General features: G+C 45.4%; 1 protein-coding gene across 1 annotated transcript; it reads left to right on the top strand.

Annotated features, from left to right (window-relative positions):
* The first annotated feature begins 554 nt into the window (after nt 1-554).
* Upf3a (UPF3A regulator of nonsense mediated mRNA decay) lies at nt 555-17379 on the top strand. The gene is given in 12 exon segments (XM_042054930.1): nt 555-644; nt 3042-3332; nt 3436-3489; nt 3491-3664; nt 4043-4149; nt 5241-5347; nt 6565-6660; nt 6786-6899; nt 9673-9728; nt 9817-9972; nt 14985-15118; nt 16816-17379. Coding segments are annotated over 12 exon segments (1386 nt in total). The 3' UTR covers nt 16823-17379.
* Nucleotides 17380-18737: the final 1358 nt, after the last annotated feature.

Raw genomic sequence — 18737 nt, 5'->3', positions numbered from 1 at the left:
CCAGGACCCCACCCCACCCGCGTGCTAGTGTAGCTCAGTATTTCCTTGCATCCTTGATAGTCTTCGGAATTTCCTACTCTGATGTGAAACCAGACTACTTCTCTATGTTGAGGACCAGTGGCCTGAATTGAGAGATGGGATAGCACACCTTGGCAGCAGATGTTTTCTGGTCTTCTGAACCTACCAAGTAGTTATACGTAGTGGAATAAAGATGGAAATTTGTTCATTGTGTCTCTTTTTCAATAAAGACAATAAAGACTTTGAAATAATTTTTGAGAAATGTTTCCAAGACAGTAGAGTGTATCAGTTACCTTTTTGTTGCTGTAATAGAATGCTATGATCAAAGCTACTTACTGGAGGAAGAGTTCATTTCTTTCAGTTTCAGAGGGATGAGTTTCATTGTGCTGGGGAAGCATGGCAGCAGGCAGGCATGGGAGCCACCTGGATGGGGAAGCGAATCACATCCCAACTGCAGGCATGAAACAGCAAACTAGAAGTAGACCGAGGATAAGTACTCTTGAAGCCTGCCCCAGTGACACGTTTCCTCCGTAATGATGACAACATCTGGACACTGCAGCAGGAGCGCTGGCCCCAACCCTCCTCAGGAGAGAGCTCCACCCCTCACCACAGGCAAGGGTGGGCCAGTCTGAGAGCATGGGCTTAGGGTAAATACCTCAGCCCCCTCGCCTGAGGCAGGTGGACCACTCTTGACTGACCAGCTCGGCTGCCACCCAGGCTTACCCTAACATCCACCCCTACTACTTGGGTTGGCCTACCCTAACATCCACCCCACCTAGGACCTACTAGTGTTCATGAAGGAACTGGTCCTTTGGAACAATTCCCACAGAATCTCCAAGACTCACGGTAGCCTCGGGATATCCCAGAGGAGTTCGGTTAGGATCCAGTGATGATGATGTGCCAGAATCCAGAGGCCTTGAACCAGACCAGTGACTCCCTGTTATGAACATTCATTAGTAAAGCTGACTGGACAAAGGGATATTCTACATGACACACTGATGTGGGAAAGGAGGAGATGCGAAGAGGTTTTTTGTTTATGGTTTGGTTTGTTCTTATTTTTGTTTGCTTCCTTGCTTCCTTCCTTGCTTTGCTTTATTTTGGTTTGATTTTTTAAAATTTTCTTGGGGGAGGCTGCAGGGGTGAAGGGAGACTATGGAGGACTGGGAGTGAGCAGAATTGGGATGCATAATGTGAAACTCCCAAAGTTTAACAAAGAAGTTAAATTTTAATAAATTTCAGTGACCACGAAAAAAATACCCAGTCTCTTAAACTCCTATAATATCAGAAACAAGTTAGTTATTCCAAGAGAGAAGAACCAGAACATACAACTGGATCAAAACAAAAGCAAAATCCCACAATGTAAATAGTTCATTGTCCAATGTCTGGAACTTCCTCATGATCTTTTGGGCTCCAGGGGACTTGGGCAGCTTCATTTCTCCAGCTCTTCCATCCACAGCACACATAGCTTGCTTGGTAGGCTCCACACCTGCCACTGTTCTGTGATCCTGGCATCACCAGCATGCTGCGTCTCCACCTTCACCAGCGGCCTCTCCTGGCTCCTCACAGTGCCCAAGTCTCAGCTGATTTCTGTGACCCTAAAATCTTGTGGCTTTCATGCCTACACAACCAGTACCACTCTGTGTACACATTACCAAGTCTGGCTTCCTCCTTGAGATGCAGCCTTGGCCACATCTGGACAATAACTTCCATGTGCTGACCCTTAGGGAATACATTCAGAATTGCACCTCAGTGATGTGGGTCTTATTTATTACAACTAATTCATCTCTTAATCATCATTATTTATCCCAGGAAAGGTTTCACTTCCTTAGATTCTTAATCCAAAATATCACAAGAATGTCCCTGATTGTCTTTATGTCCCTGTGATACTTCATAAGAACCTCTGTTGCCTGTATTTCTCTCTGTGGTATCTTCATGTTCCCACAACTCATTCAGCTCTGAGCACTCAGTGACTTCTCCAGCCCCAAAGCTCCCAAAACAGCATGGGTCAGGCCTCTCAGCAATAGCCCACTTCCTAGTACCAATTTCTATCCTCCTTTTCTGTTTCTGTGATAAAATACTGACCAAGAGCAATTCTGGGAGAGAAAGATTTATTTCCTCTTACAACTCTTAGGCCACAATCCATCACTGAGGGAAGTCAGGGCAGAAAATCAAATAGGAACCTGGAGGCAAGAAGTGTAGAAGAAACCACAGAAAAATGCTGCTTATTGGCTTTCTTATTACAACCAACAACGACCTGCTCTGGGGGGGAACTGCCCACAGTTGGGGGACCCTCCCTCATCAGCCATTAGTCAAACTGACCCATAGGCCAGTAAGATGAAAGGATTGGCTCAACTGATCTTCTTTCTTCCCAAGTGACTAGTTTGAGTCAAGTTGACATCAACTAACCAGCCCAGTCTACTTGACAGTTGGGTGTTAGGTCAGACACACAGATGGGCAATCAATGGTTATATTAAGGGGGCTAAGGCTAGCCTGATAATTTTGGCTCTGAATTGATAATCCAACTTTCTTCATTTACTATTCATCAGCCTTGTACACTCTAACATCTGGATGTGTGGGGTGTGTTTTTTTTTCTGACAACTCGCTTCCACATTTTTATCAGAATCTCAAAAATGCATTTTTACCCCTAATGAGGTTAACAGGCCAGCATAGCTTTCCGTCAGCGTAACTGGCTATTCTCAAGTTAACTGGTTCAAACAGTGGGCTCTGCAACCTAGGCTTCCTTGGAAGGTGAAGTACTGGAAACTGCTCCAGCTCCAGAGTTTTAGGGAACGCTGATGTCTTTGGCCTATTTAAAATTTCACATTTCAAGACTGTCAATATCAATACAGGACGTCACTGTGAAGCCTGGATACACTTAAAGTAAATCTCGACATTTCTGAAATTTTCTCATTCTCTCAGGAAAAAGGGGCTATAACGAAAAGCTACAGGCAACGGTGAGTAAGTAAAATTTGAGCACATAGGAGACTGTGTTGCTTGTATGTCTGCAGAAAAAAATGTTTTAGTTTCGGTACATCCCTGAGTGGGCCAGAAACTGCTCTGGGCTCCTGGGGGCCTCCAGTCGCAGACTATCAGGGACGCCATCCACCATCGCAGCTCAGCAGCCCACAGGATGTCCGGAGCGTGCATCTGTTTTTTCCGTGCACAGTGACAGTATTGATCTCCTGTCGTCGCTGCTGTTGTATGATGAGGGTTGTTTTGGAAAAGGCTGGATTCAGCACACGCGTGAACTTGGGGCCCCTCCAGCAGCAGTCAGAGCTGTCCGGGATGCCCCTGACCGGCGCTGGGCAGCACTGGTACCGCCCCTTCCCCCGTCAGGGCCGGGGAGGGGACGCTGGACCATCGAATGCCAAGGGAGGGGCTGCCTAGTCCTCGCGAGGCTTCGTTGTCGCGGAGGAGGCGGCGGCGGCGGGCGGCCGGTGGGGATGCGGCTCGGAAGAGGGGGCTGGAGGCCCCGGGCGCCGCCCTGTCTGCGCGGGGCCCCAGCTGGAGGGAGAAACTGACGGCCCCGGAGGCCCAATTCCGCCGCGAGTCGCCTCGGAGGGAGTCCGCGCTAGCACCGGCCCCGTCCTTCAATGAGAGCGGGGCAGGCAAGCCTCGCGAGGAGAAGAGGACGGCGCTGAGCAAGGTGGGCGTGGGGCCTCACAATCCTCCGTGGGGCGACTGGGCTTGCGCACTGGAGGCGTGGGGGGGGGTGGTGTCAGGCATTCTCGCGAGAAGAGGCCTTGAAGCCCAAAGGGGCGGGTCCGGGAACGCGACGTTGCCGTGGTGACGCTAGCCGCCACTTCCTCTTCAGTAGGCGGGGGTCGGGGAGCAATCAGTGGCTCTGGCTCGGCGGGCTAGAGTCTGGGAGCAGCGGTTGGCACCCGGCTCGGCGCACGAGGGTGGGAGAGCAGCGGTGGCTCCGGCTCGGCGCACGAGAGTCGGGAAGCAGCCGAGCTTACGGCCTGGGTGGGCGGAGCGGAGCGGGCGGCAGCACCTAATTGACTAGCCATGCTCACCCCAGGTGGTTCTCCGGCGTCTGCCCCCCGGCCTCACCAAAGAGCAGCTGGAGGAGCAACTGCGCCCCCTGCCTGCGCACGACTACTTCGAGGTGGTAGCTGCAGACCTCAGGGTGAGTTGCTGCTGCGGGCCACAGGCAGGGCACAGGTGAAGGGTGGACTGAGGACCCCTTCCAGATGTCAGGGCACACCCACGTTATGATGGGCGAGTCGCCGCGTCCCTCTATCAGAACCTTGGTGCGCCGGTGGCACCGCGCTTTTGGCCCTTTGCGTTTCCAGGCCTTCCTCCACACGTAGCGTTTAATAAATTGTTTGATGAGATACAGCAAAGTGCATCCCTTACACACGTGAGTCTGGAGTGTTTTCGCTAGTGACGGACCAGTGACTGAGTCCGGAGAATTGGAATCGCAGACCTCGCAGTTGCCACCCGGCACTTGTCAGCACCGCCACCCAGTCAGACAGGTGGTGCCTGAGGTGATGGGAGCAACACAGGGCTACAATCCCAACCCCTCCTTGTACCTTGCACCTTCCTATGAACACTCTTCCCTGACCTTTAATAGTCTCCGTGAACTGGAACTGAAGAGTTCCTACCTGTGAGAAGAGTGTAGCTGAGCCAGGGAGAACGGTTGCATTTTCCTTAAGTACCAGCACACACCTGAAACTGGTCTACCTTCCAAAAAGAACCTCACAGTACAGCATTCTCACCCATGAACAAGCCAGGACGGTCTTGTTCTTGATGTCCCAGTGACTAAAAATATCTGTGACCTTTGGGTGACTTCTGTCTTCTAGTATTTGTTTATTTTTCGAGACAGAGTTTCTCTGTGTAGCCCCGGCTGGACCTCGCTCTGTAGACCAGGCTGACCCAACTCACAGAAATCCGCCTGCCTCTGCCTCCCTGTGCAGGGATTAAAGGTGTGTGCCACCACTACCTGGCTGAAGTCTAGTATTTTAATCTTGGTTGTGTACTTTAGGGACACTCCTGAGCAATCAAGACTTCAGTTAATGGTTGGGGTTTTCTGGGTTTTTTTTTGTTGTTGTTGTTGTTTGTTTGTTTGGGTTTTTTTGCTAAAGAATATCCAGATTGTTGTAATTAGCTGAGAAGTGATTTTTGGCATAAAAAGTATGTGCTGTCTTAATAAAAGATAAGAAAGACAGAACTAAGGGCTCCCTGCAGTTTGACTAACACTGTCCTTCACGTCTCAGTCTCTATCCTCATCTCTACTCACGAGCATACATTAACTTCCGGAACCCTGATGACATCCTTCTGTTCAGAGATCGCTTTGATGGATATATCTTCATTGGCAATAAAGGTTAGATCCTGTGTGTATACACTCGTGTGTGTACACTTGTCTGTATATACACTCCTATGTGTATGTATAATGCTTCTATGTGTGTGTGTACACTCCTGTGTGTGTATATATTCCTCTGTGTGTGTACACTCCTGTGTGTGTATATATTCCTGTGTGTATACACTCCTGTGTGTATACTCCTCTGTGTGTATGAACACTCCACTGTGTGTGTATACGCTCCTGTCTGTGGATACACTCCTCTGTGTGTTTGTACACTCCTGTGTGAATAATCCTCTGTGTGTGATACACTTGTGTATCCATGCATGTGTGTGTATACACTTCTGTGTTGTGTTGTAATTGTGGAGATCAGAGGGCAGCTTGTCAAAGTCAGTTCTCTCCTTTCACTGCATGGGTCCCAGGGATCTAACTTAGGTCATAAGGTTTAGCAGGAAGTACTATCACCTGCTAAGCCCTCTTGCCAGCTCCAGCTCCTTCTTGTTCTTGTCTTCTTTCTGCAAAGTTAAGGTTAGCACAACATGTATTCCAAGTAGGCTCAAGTTATAGATTCAGAGTTGTGTTACTGACTAGATTTAAAATGATACTGTTCAGTGGTTTACTTCTGAGGTAAAGTGTTCCCTGTGCTGGTTAAAGTCTGTTAACAGAGAACATTTCTTTATATGTTCACCTTGGTTTGAAACAAACCTTATATAAACGTAGCACACGTCTTGAAGTCTCCAGACCCTTTAGCCCGTGCCTCTTTTAAGTGGAGTGATTTCCTGGAGTCTGGATAACAGTGCTGTAGTTGAATTGACATCTTAACATTAATTCTTTTTAAAATTTTATTTTTATTTATGTGTATATGCCTGAATGAATGTGTGTATACCATGTGTGTACAGGTATCCTCAGAAGCTGGAAGAGGGCATCAGATTCCCCAGAACTGGAGTTGCAGTTGAAAAACAGAACCATCAATAATGAAACAAAACTAACTGATGATATTCCATAATTTACTTGGAAGTAATGTGGAGTAGCTGAGTTTCTTCCCTTTTCTAGTGAGCAGTTTGAGGCTATGGAATGGCCCCTCGGAGCCATGTCCCGTAGTAAAGACTTGCTTCTTTGCCGCCTGCTCTTCCCAAAGCAGTCACTTGTCATGCTTCATCCCCATGGAAGTGTGATAATTGTTGTCCTCAGTGAGTACGGTGCAGTTTCATAATGATGTTTGGCACATGTCTCCATAAAAGGCCTGGAGTACCCTGCGGTGGTGGAGTTTGCTCCGTTCCAGAAGATTGCCAAGAAGAAGCTGAAGAAAAAGGACACCAAGACTGGAAGCATTGAAGATGGTGAGACCTTCCTTTTCAAAGACTGAATTCTAAGCCCACAGATTAAACGTGCTGATCAAACATTGCCTGTAGTTGGAGAGGGAGATGTAGCCGTTCACTCATTTATTCTGTTTTAAATTTACAGACCCCAGAATATAAACAGTTTCTGGAAACATACAGCTTGGAGGAAGAAAAAGCCGGTGCCAGTCCTGAGACGCTTCTGGGAGAGATAGAAGTGAAGACGAGAGAGCTCCTGGGTCCGTTCTTCTTGTTTCTTTATTGAGATTCTTACTAATGGAGTATGTATTTAATTCTCCTTTCTTCCAGATGAGGGTAAAATTTATTTTTGATACAGGCTTGATAGAAACAGTATTCTGTTCCTTTGACCAAAGAGTGCTAGGCCTCTGTCCCTGTCATCTCATCATATTGCCAGAGGTGCTTGCCTGTTGACACAAGTACCAGGGACTCACTCGTCGTCCCCACGCGTGTGGCACGCTCATCCCAGCTGTGGACTGTGGAGCCCACCTCTGTACTTGCTGCTTCTCCTGTGAAGTCTGAGTCTTCACCATGCAGCTGATGGCAGTTGCCAGCTTCTAACCTTCCATGGAGTCTCATGAGCAAGCCTAACAAACAAGGTTTGAACGAAATCCTGATAGCCCACGCCGGCAGAAGTGCTGGTGTTGAGTAAGCAGGGTCTTGGAATGGACAGACCTAGGATTAGGTCTGAGATGCGGCTCTTCGCAGCCTCAGCAAACCTCATCACCTCCTTGAGCCTTGTAAAATTTTGTGATACAGTAATTAGGGAAGGAGGAGGGACGTGTGTCCATTGTTTTGTTAGTCTGATAGCCAAAGGATCTCTTTAAAATAAATTCATTTCTGCCAGATTGATTCCATCCATGGCCACAGCAGCTGCCCATAAAATGTGGGGCATCTGACCATGTCCACTCCATTTAAGGCTGAGAACCATTTGATCTGTCAGGTCAGGGTTATCAGAGGTCCCTGGTTTGAATTTAAGGACCATGTCCAGGCGCTTTCTCGAACTTCTACTAGTTCCTGAACCTCACAGTTCTGGAAATGTCTTGTCAGCTCTCAGGAGTGTCCAAGGATTCTTCTCAGCCCATTCAGTGTAAGATCTTAAGAGAGCTGTAGGCAGACCCAGACGATTCCTGGCTTCTCACCATGTCCTACATTTGGAGGCCATGCAGCGCCTCCCTGTGGAGCTCCTCCCTTGACGCCTGTAGGCCTGGAGCATTCTGGGGCACCTGTCATCCCCAATCAGATGTCAGGGCTGAGGAGCAGGAGAGGTGACGTCAAGGGTAGAAGCTGGGTGTGCTCTTAGACAGTGGAATGGCTGCTTTTCGGTCAGCAGGATCGAATGGAATCATTTTCTAAACCTTAGAGTTAATGTCACATTATTCTGGTTTTACTGAGTATAAAGGAAATTGAATATCTGAAATGATAAGGACCAGAAATGTTCTGTTTGGGGCTTTGGAATATTTGTATATATGTAATAAAACATTGAGATGGAACACAAATCTAAAGATAAAATTTGTGGGGCTGGAGAGATGGCTCAGCAGTTAAGAGGATTGCCTGCTCTTCCAAAGGTCCTGAGTTCACTTCCCAGCAACCACATGGGGCTCACAACCATCTGTAATGAGGTCTGGTGCCCTCTTCTGACCTGCAGGCATACACACAGACAGAATATACATAATAAATAAATATTTTAAAAAATCTTTTAAAAAAAGATACAATGTGTTTTCTTGTGTATTTTACACACAGCCCAAAGGCAGTTTTATAGGACACTTGTATACATCTCTGTCTGACTATCCCATAAAATCCCGTGTAGACTTTCCCATTCTGACAGTATGGTAGTGCTCAAAACTGGTTGAAGGCATTTTAGATTTTGGATTTTAGGATTAGATTGGCATGTATTCAAGACCTTGTATTATTGGGATTGGAGAAATGGTTCTGTGGTTAAAGCACTTGTTGCTTCTGTAGAGGACCTGAGCAGTTCCCAGCAGCCACATGGCAGCCCGCTATCTGACACCCTGTTTTGACCTCCGCAGGCACTGGGCATGAACATGGTGCATAGACATACATGCAGACAAAACATTTATACTGATAAAGTAAAACTAAATAAACTTAAAAAAAACACTAAAAAGTGGAAAAGCAAAAAATTCTGACAATTTGCATGACATCAAAGTAAATATGTAAATGTTATGATTCATCAAAAGCCTGAAAAGATATCAGTACCATTTGAGAAGATATCACGTGCACACGAATGGGAGCAATATTCTCTGGTGACTTTAGAAAAAAAGAGTCATGTGCCTTGTCTCCACTGTCACCTGTGTTCCTGCCACAGCCACTCACCTGGAACCCTAATCAGCCCTAATTAAACTCTCTGGGTCACCAGACAGCAACAGGGAAGGTAGACCATGGAAACAGGAGGGGTAGCTAGGAAGAGAAAGGGGTCTGAGGGGCAGGAGAGGTCAAGGGTGGGTCATGGAGAGTGTAAATGTGATCAAAATTATAGGCATGAATGAAAATGTCATATTGACGCATTATCGTGTATAATTGATATATGCTAATAAAAAGCTTTAAAAAGGCATGCCTACTGTATGCAAAATTATTAGTACCTCCAAATTACTTGGATTTGCAATAATTGAATAAGAATGCCCCGGGTACAGAGCATACTCATAAATTTTAGAAATAATATTCTTCCCCTAGTTTTTTTAAAAAAAGATTTGTTTGTTTGTTTATCTATTTATTATGAATACAGTGTTCTATCTGCATGTTTGACTGCACACCAGAAGAGAGCAACATATCTTGTCATAGGTGGTTGTGAACCACCATATGGTTGCTGGGAATTGAACTCATGACCTCTGGAAGATCAGCCAGTGCTCTTAACCTCTGACCCATCTTTCCAGCCCTCTTCCCCTAATTTTTTAAATATTAAATTGGAAACAAGTATTTTAAAAAAATCTTAATTTATAAATGATATGTAATGCATTTCAATTTTTGTTTTTTTAGCCAGAAGAACCACACCTCTTTTAGAATATATTAAAACTAGAAAACTAGAAAAGCAGGTAGGTAACGTTTTGCCTGGTGAATATCTATCCTGTGCCTGCCGTTTCTCTCCATACAATTTACGTCTGTATTTGGCTATACTTTCAGAGAATTCGAGAAGAAAAACGCGAAGAGCGAAGGAGGAGGGAGCTGGAAAAGAAGCGTTTCCGGGAAGAAGAGAAAAGGAAAAGGAGGGAAGAAGAGAGGTGGAGAAGGAAGGAGGCGGATAAGCAGAAGAGAACTGAGAAGGAGGTGAAGATTAAGGTAATTTGGGAGGAAACATTTTTTTCTTTTCCCCCAATCATAAAACATTTTCAATTAACCCAGCCTTTCGTTTATCAGTTCTTTATATCCATTCTACAACAGTGGTCTCAGACGGTCCCCCTAAGCTCAGGCATCCTTATAAAACCTGGGTGTGCTGAGGTGGTGGAAGGCATGAGGCCCTGGCCCCCAGTGTGGAATGGGTCACAGCACCCAAAGGGTCCCTGCCTTACATTTTCCTGAGTAAAAACACGTTCCTGAGAACTACCTGCCTGGCTTCTCTGTGTCCCGCCTCAGCGCCTCAGAGCTCAGACTCACATCTGAGACTTGGCACTAGGCAGCACCATAGGTTTCACCATCATGTCCAGTTTCCCCAGGAATGGTGCACTCATTCACATGGATCGAAGAGATTTCTCTCCTTGATATTGGTCTTTTTAAACTGAGATTTCGCCCAGCATGGTTTTGCCTTACTCCATGGAAGACTTAAGGATCTTACTGAGATTCTGCAGAACCATACAATATAAAGAAAGTATTGGCTGTCATTAGTATTACTTTTAATAATAAGGAACATGTCTATGGTTAGCAAAGACTGTATGTATGTACCACATAGTGCCTGAGACCTGTAGAAGCCAGAAGAGAACATCTAGTCCCCAGAAGCTAGAGTCAGTGATGGTGGTGAGCCACCCTGTGGGTGTTAGAACCTAATCCAGGTCCTCTTCGGGAGCAGCACATGCTCTGAATCACTGAGCCTTATCACCAGCTCCATGGTCTCTGTTGTTTTAAAATTGCATACTATTTTAGTAGCAGTGAAGTCAGGGAATCTGACCAAAGCTGTAGGAGCAGAAGGCTAATGAGCAGGGATAATCTTCAAAAAGCTACTCACAAGGGCTGGAGATATAACTCAGTCGGTAGAGTACTTACCTAGAATGAGATAAGCTGTGGTGTTGAGTCCCAGTGCCAAATAAGCTGAGTGTTTTAGCATAAGCCTGTGTTGCCAGCAGTGAAGAAGAGACAGACAGGAAGCTCAACAATTCAAGGTTGGGCTGGATTCGATAGCAAGAACTTGTCTCAAGTATACAAAAGGCCAGGGCTGGAGAGATGCTCAGTGGTCAGTTAGGAAGACTGGGGAGATGCTCAGCAGTTAGGAGCACTGGGGAGATGCTCAGTGGTCAGTTAGGAAGACTGGGGAGATGCTCAGTGGTCAGTTAGGAGCACTGGGGAGATGCTCAGTGGTCAGTTAGGAGCACTGGGGAGATGCTCAGTGGTCAGTTAGGAGCACTGGGGAGATGCTCAGTGGTCAGTTAGGAGCACTGGGGAGATGCTCAGTGGTCAGTTAGGAGCACTGGGGAGATGCTCAGAGGTTAGAAGTACTGGCTGCTTTTGCAAAGGACCTGAGTTTGGTTCCCAGCACACACATCACAGCTCACAACCATCTGTAACTCCAGTTCTAGAGGATCTGATTCTCTCTTTTGGCCTCTGTGGCATATAGAGGTACAGATACAAACATGTAGGCAAACACCGACATACATAAAATAAAATAAAATCTTAAAATAATATGGAAGAAGGACCCCCAACTCAACTGTGTGAAATGTGGACCTTATAACTTAGTTATAATTTAAAGTTTATCTTAAGTATTTAGGATATAGCATTTTGCATTTTTTTAGTACACAATTAGACTCCAAAGCCAAAAACTATGTATTTAAGTCAATTGAAATAAGTCCAGAATTCTTTCGATAGAAAAAAGAGATGTAAACATAAAGCCCACAAGAGGAAGAGTTGGTCTGGTCAGACCTAGAGAAAGAAACCCTTAGGCTTCCTCTTCTGACAGCATGGCCACGTAGTACTCAGATCAACTGATGGAACATCATATATATTTAGATCATCCTCAGAATGTAACTTTTTAAATGCATGAAAAATAAAAATGCTAGGAGAACTTGCACCCACAGCCTAAGGATCTAGAGGCGGTGAGTTATTAGAGCCGGGACTCAGATGCCATGGAGGGTGTGTCTGTCTCGGAGCCCTGCTCTAGTCACCACACCTAGTCTGCAGTCGCTGACACGGCCCCACAACTAGGGTCTCAGACTCTGCCATGAGGGGCTAAGGCCATAGACAGCTCAGGCTGCAGACTTGGCACCAGAAAGACCTTAGTGAGTTTACAGGGTTAAGCCTCAATCCCAGTGTCCAAGAGGGACCGGAGTCTAAATTAGTAGCCAATCTCCCTCCCAAGAACCAGCGCAGTGGTGTTTCCAGGCTGTTAAACTCATGGAAGCACAGGAGGGCTCGGTTAGGATGTCAGTGCCCTGAGCCCTGTTAATCCTCAAAGCCTAGCTTGCCGCAGGTGTTTTTTTCTGTTGGTTAGTCCTGCACTTACATAAAAGGAGATATTCAAAGTCATAATTTCACATGGGTGGAGACATGGCACACACATCTAATAATAACTCCCGGTGCCTTTCTTACATTGTCTGCTTCAACATAAGTAAATTAATTTAAATTTATTTATTTATTTGGTGTGTGTGCATGCTCATGTGTGAGTACACATGCCATGGTACAACCAGCTAGGGACCAGACATTCAACAAGCTAATCTACAGGAGACTTTGCGTATTAAAGCTGTACCATCTGCCCCTGCACCCCAATGACTCAAGTCATCTCATAATATAAAATTCATTTCCTCCATCTCTAAAAATCTCCAAACTGTTAACATTTGCAACAGCAACATCCAGAAGTCAAAAATGCAAAATTTTATATAGGACTCCAGGCTAATTCTTAGCTTCAGTAAACTAAAAAGCAAGTGGCATGCCTTCAGGATACTGATGGCTAAAGATGGCTCCTCAGGGAAAGTCACTTGTCACACCAGCCTGGGAGAACCTGAGTTCAACTCCTAAAACCCATGTAAAAGTGGAGGGACAGAGCTGCTCCACAAAGTTGTCCTCTGGCTTCTACATCCACACTGTGACTCCAACCTCCAGCACATATATACACCATATACACACACTAAGAAATAACATTTTAAATATTTTTAAAAGATGCAGTTGTATAAGTAAACATTCCCATTCCAAAAGGGAGGAAGCAGAGAGAAGCATGGGAAGAACAGACCAAAGCAAGGACAGTCTGCACTGTAGATCTGCGTCCTGTGTGCCCTGTCCTGTGAGCCCCTAGAGTGTGAGTGGCACTGCTCCCCTGGGGTTCTGCTCTGCATCCTCTGTGGCTCCTCAGCATGTGCTCCGTGTTCCTGGCATTTCCAGGGGTTCCTTCTCCCATCACCCTGTATTGTCACCCAGGAGCTGTGGTTTACAAGGACTCTGACCTTTCTTTGGCCTTCCAGGCTTTCCTTTGAAATGTGGGCAGGAGCCTCCATGACCACATATCTGCGTGCCCATAAAAACAGCAGCCATGTGGACAAACCACAGTCTGCCGGTAGCTCAGGTGGCCCCCTTGGAACACAGCCTGAATGGCTGCCTTGTTTAGGCGATAAACCTGAGAAGGCTCTTCTCTCCATAGCCCTCTGTATCCCTGGACGCTCTCTCAATGTTTAGTTCTCCAAATGCACTGAGCCCTAGGATAGGATATATCTCTATCCTAGGATGGTTGGGGACCAGCCAGTTCTTGGGATACTCTTAAGGTAGCTTTCCTACCATCCTGATGCAAAGTATTTTTTTTTTTAATTAATTAATGTATTTTTGGTTTTACAAAACAGGGTTTCTCTGTGTTTCTACTAGCTGTCCTAGGACTAACTTTGTAGATCAGGCTGGCCTGGAACTCAGAGATCCACCTGCCTCTGCCTCCCAAGTACTGGAATTAAAGGCGTGTACCACCGTGCCTGACTATTGTTTATTTTGTATGTTTATGTTCATGCGTATGGAAGTCAGCAGTTTGCAGGGATCTATTCCCTGCTTCCACCATGTAAGTCCTGGGAGTCAGGCTCAAGTCACCAGGCTGGCAGCAATCACCTTTACTCACTTAGCTCTTTCACCAGCTTTTTTTTTTTTTTTTCAGCAGGGGCGGGGCGACAATATCCCTGGGTATCCTGGAACTTGCTTTGTAGACCAGGCTGAACTCGAACGCACAAACATTTGCCTGCCTCTGCCTTTTGAGTGCTGATATTAAAGCACTACTACACCCAACCCCTTGATTTAAGAGTGCTAATCTGAGCCGGGCGGTGGTGGCACAGGCCTTTAATCCCAGCACTCGGGAGGCAGAGGTAGATGGATCTCTGTGAGTTCGAGGCCAGGACGTCGGGTGTGGGCTTGTGTGTTGGAGGCCGTTCACTACCACATAGCCAGGAATTAGAGGCACGAAAGAGCTCCCAAGGGTGCGCTTCTGGTGACCTGTTTCTGAAATAGTGCCTCTGGCTGGAGGCCAAGGATTTAATACATGAGATTTTGAGGGAAATTTAATACTCAAACTGTAACAATGACTTTTAGATAAACTTGTATTATGACTTTATGTAAGGGTGCTTTAATATTGGCACAAGGACAAAACCACCTAAGGTGTTTCTCAGCGTTTGGCTCTGTTAGCAGGGTATGTGTATACTATCATGAAAATCAAAATTGGATTATAGTACACAATTGTTTTATAGTGTTCTTTTGTTAAATTGGATGGGATTATTTCTTTATAATGTATTTAAATTAATTTTTCGTGTATTGGTGTGAAGATGTCAGATCCCCTGGAACTGGAGTTACAGACAGTTGTAAGCTGCCATGTGGGTACTGGGAATTGAACCCAGGTCCTCTGGTTGAACAGCCAGTGTTCTTAACCGCTGAATCATCTTCTCCATCCCAGATGCCATTATTCTAACAGTCCTATTATCATCTTCATAATTGTAAGATTTCATTGATAGTGTCATATGTACTATCAATGGGTGGGTTGGGGGCTGTTTTTGGTTTTGATTTTTGGGCCTACAACCACTCCTCTATTTTTTAAACATTTGAGCTCAATATTAGTATATACTTTTAATTAACAATTTCTTTTATGATGTAGTGTTGAGTAATATTTTATTAATGTTACGATTTCTCAGCTTCTCAAAAAACTGGAAACAGGGGAAGAAGCAGCCACAGAGAAGCACAAAGAAAGAAGTGACTCAGTTGGTCCTGGAGACGAAAAGCAGGAAGCCCGGCCAGTGGAAAGCCTGCCAGAGATGCCTGGGGAGAGGTGAGCGTGCTCTTGTTTCCATGACTACCTCCTGCCCCCAGTGTGGAGTCACAGCATCCGTGGAAGCTGTGTACTTCTCACACTGCCATTGGCATCTGAAAGTTCTGCTGTTATATGCTAGCACTTTTGTTTCTGTTGACCATGCCCAGAGGGTAGTAAACATTGAGTCAGCAGTCTCAAGTAGCTCTTCAAACCAGGGACATTTCCTGTTGCTTCCTTAACTGTTACTTCTGAGCATCTTCCTTCTTCCGTAAAACTTCCTTCCTGGACGTAGTTCCCCAGGATCTGCCCTTCGAGTTTTTCTTTCTGTGTGATTTTTACCTGTTCGTTGCTTTCCTTTGTGGTTTGAAATTTCCCACACATTTTTATTCCACCTCCCCTGCAATTTATTGGTGATTAAATTTCAGTTACCTACAACTGCAAATTTTAGAGTCCCATCTTTTAGGGCTGGCTAAGTTTTGGGGGGAGTTTTTGTTTTATTTTTGTGGTGGAATAATAGGACTTAAGTATTGTAATTCCTCTCATTAGTTCTGTCCTGTATTGGTCTTGCCTCTTTTTCTACCTGCTCATGACATGGCTTCATGGGAAGAGCTCAGCTGTGAAGCCGGCAGGCATAGCCCCGTGCCCTGTATTATATCTGCACACACACCCAGACTGGCCCAGCCTTGGGTTTCTACCACTTGTTGGATTATCGACTTTGTAATCTTTATACTTTGATGTGTTGCTGTATTTTAGTGTCATTACTGATGGGACAGCGGCACCTGTTTTTGTTGAGTGTTGTCATACAGTCTTTCCATGTGGGAGGTGCATGAGGGAATATGGCGGGGGCTTGTACCCATGGTTCAAGGAGGCAGAGACTTCAAGAACCAAAGCAAACAGTAGCCATGTGCTTACTCACTGTTCATTTAAGCTTTGGGTATGAATAAGTTAGTCCCTGGCAGTATCCGATCTCAGTTTGTTTGGCGGTGCTTAGGGCAGAGTAAAGCTGTTGGGGCTGCGTCACATGTCTGGGACACGGGTGTCGCTCACTTAGTTAAGCTATAAATGGGGAATCACATTTACTTGGGAAGAGTTAGGACAGTGTTTTTACACACCTCAGCATGAAGTCATTGAATACTTGTCATTCAGATACAGTGCCAGATAATACTTGTCCATTTTTTGAGACAGGATCTCTCCATGTAGCCCTGGCTGTCCTGGAACTCACTGTGTAAACCAGGCTGGCCTTGAATTTCCAGAGATCTGCCTGCTTCTGCTTTTTTTTTAGAAAAAGATTTATCTACTTATTGTACAGACAGTGTTCTGTCTGTATGTTTGCCTGCAGGCCAGAAGAGGGCACCGGATCTCATTATGGATGGTTGTGAGCACTGTATAGTTGCTGGGAACTGAACTCAGGACCTCTGGAAGAGCAGTCAGGGTTTTTAACCACTGAGCCATCTCTCCAGCTCTTGCCTCTGCTTTCTTAGGGCTAGTATTAAAGAGTTGCACCACCATGCCTGGCTTTTTAAATGTATTTTTGATGCTGGACATTGAACCTACAATCACTGTATATGTTAAAAACAATACATCACCACTGAGCGCCATCTCTACCCGGAAGCAAAGATTTCTTACATCATCCCCTTCCTCCTTGATATTTATTCTGTATGATAATTCAGCAAGGAAAAAAAATTTAAGGACTTTCCTTTGGGAATTTCTTACAGGTTTTGACAGCTGTCTAACATCAACAGAATGAAGAAGAGAGACTCTCCGTATGATTATGTGGCCACCCAGGCATTTGAAGGAAGAAGTCCAATTTTCCCTGTCTCGGCTTCAAAGAATAACCAAAACCTTTTTTTATAGAAAATTCTCTGTGTATTTTCCTTAAATATCAGAGAAAGACAGACAATAGATTGTGACCAGCCAGCATTCCCACCTGCTCCTTAAAAAAAGGAATGACTCAAAACTCAGGATTTTAAAAGCTGTGCACCTTTGTGTGCTCACAAAGGTATTCTTTGTTTTTATTTTGTTGTTGTTGTTTTTCGAGACAGGGTTTCTCTGTGTAACAGCCCTGGCTGTCCTGGAACTAGTTCTTATAGACCAGGCTGGTCTCAAACTCACAGAGATCCACCCGCCTCTGCCTCCCTGTGCTGGGATTAAAGGCGTCGCCACCACCTCCCGGCTCCCTGAAGCATCCTTGACCATGTAATGAGTCGGTGGTGTCCTCAGGTTGTGGAGCTCTGCCGCCCCTAAAAGCGGCTCTTTAAATACATCACTGCTGCCCTTAAGTGCATTCTCGCTGGGTGCCTCTGTGCACACGATGCCTTATGTCACAGGTCCACACAGAGAAATAAAAAGGACAGGAGGGCTGAGGAGGTGACTCTCGGCACAGTGGGTGTTCTGATTCCTAGCACCCATGTACAAGTTAAATGGGCACAGTGACCTGAGCTAGATGACCAGTTGGTGGGGGGTGAGGGAGTGGGGTAGGGGGTTTGAGATAGGCACATCTCAAGCTGAAAGACACTTAAGGAAATGCTCAACATCCTTAGTCATCAGAGAAATGCAAATCAAAACAACTCAGATTCCATCTTACACCTATAAGAATGGCCAAGATCAAAAACACTGATGACAACTTAAGCTGGAGAGGATGTGGGGAAAAGGGAACATTTCTTCGATGGTGGGAATGCAAACTGGTACAGCCCCTTTGGATGTCAGTGTGGCGATTTCTCAGAAAATTAGGAAACAACCTTCTTCAAGACCCAGTAATACCACTTTTGGGTATATATCCAAAGGATGCTCAATCGTGCTACAAGGACATGTGCTCAATTATGTTCATAGCAGCTTTGTTTGTCATAGCCAGAACCTGGAAACAACCTAAATGCCCCTTTATGGAAGAATGGATAAGGAAAATGTGGTACATTTACACAATGGAGTACTACACAGCAGAAAAAAAGGTAACTACAGCTTGAATTTTGCAGGAAAATGGATGGAGCTAGAAAACATTATTTTGAGTGAGGTAACCCAGACACAGAAAGACAATTATCACATGTACTCATTCATGGGTGGTTTTTAAACATAAAGCAAAGAAAGCCAGCCTACAAACCACAATCCCAGAGAATTTAGACAACAATGGGGACACTAAGAGAGACTTACATAGATCTAATCTACATGGGAAGTAGAAAGTAGAAAAAGACAAGATATCCTGAGTAAATTGGGAGCATGGGGACCTTGGGGGAGGATTGAAGCAGGGAGGGGAGAAACAGGAAGGGGAGCAGAAAAAAATGTAGAGCTCGGAAAAAAAAAAAAAGAGGAAGCCTCAACCCAGAAATTTTCTGCATCAGATTGTCTTATGGGCATGTTTGTGGAGCATTTTATTGATGGCTAACTGAAGTGGAGAGAGCCCCTCCTACTGTGGGCTGTTCTGTACCTGGGCGTTTGGGCCTGAGTTGTTTAAGGAAGGCAGTGGAGTAATCCAGGGGAAACAAGCTAGGAATTTTCCGGTGGTCTCAGCTTACTCAAGGTTCTTCCCTTGGCTTTCCTCGGTATCTTATAAACCCTTCTTCCTCCAGCTTGGTTTTTTTTTTTTTTTTTGTTTTGGGGGGGGGGTTGTTTTTGTTTTTTTTTTTTTTTTGGTTAGGGTTTTTGG

This window comes from Arvicola amphibius, chromosome 4 (genome assembly GCF_903992535.2).
Source record: "Arvicola amphibius chromosome 4, mArvAmp1.2, whole genome shotgun sequence".
In the NCBI taxonomy this organism is placed as follows: Eukaryota; Metazoa; Chordata; class Mammalia; order Rodentia; family Cricetidae; genus Arvicola; species Arvicola amphibius.
Note: the sequence above shows the minus strand (reverse complement) of the source record. Positions and strands in the feature narration are given on the sequence as shown.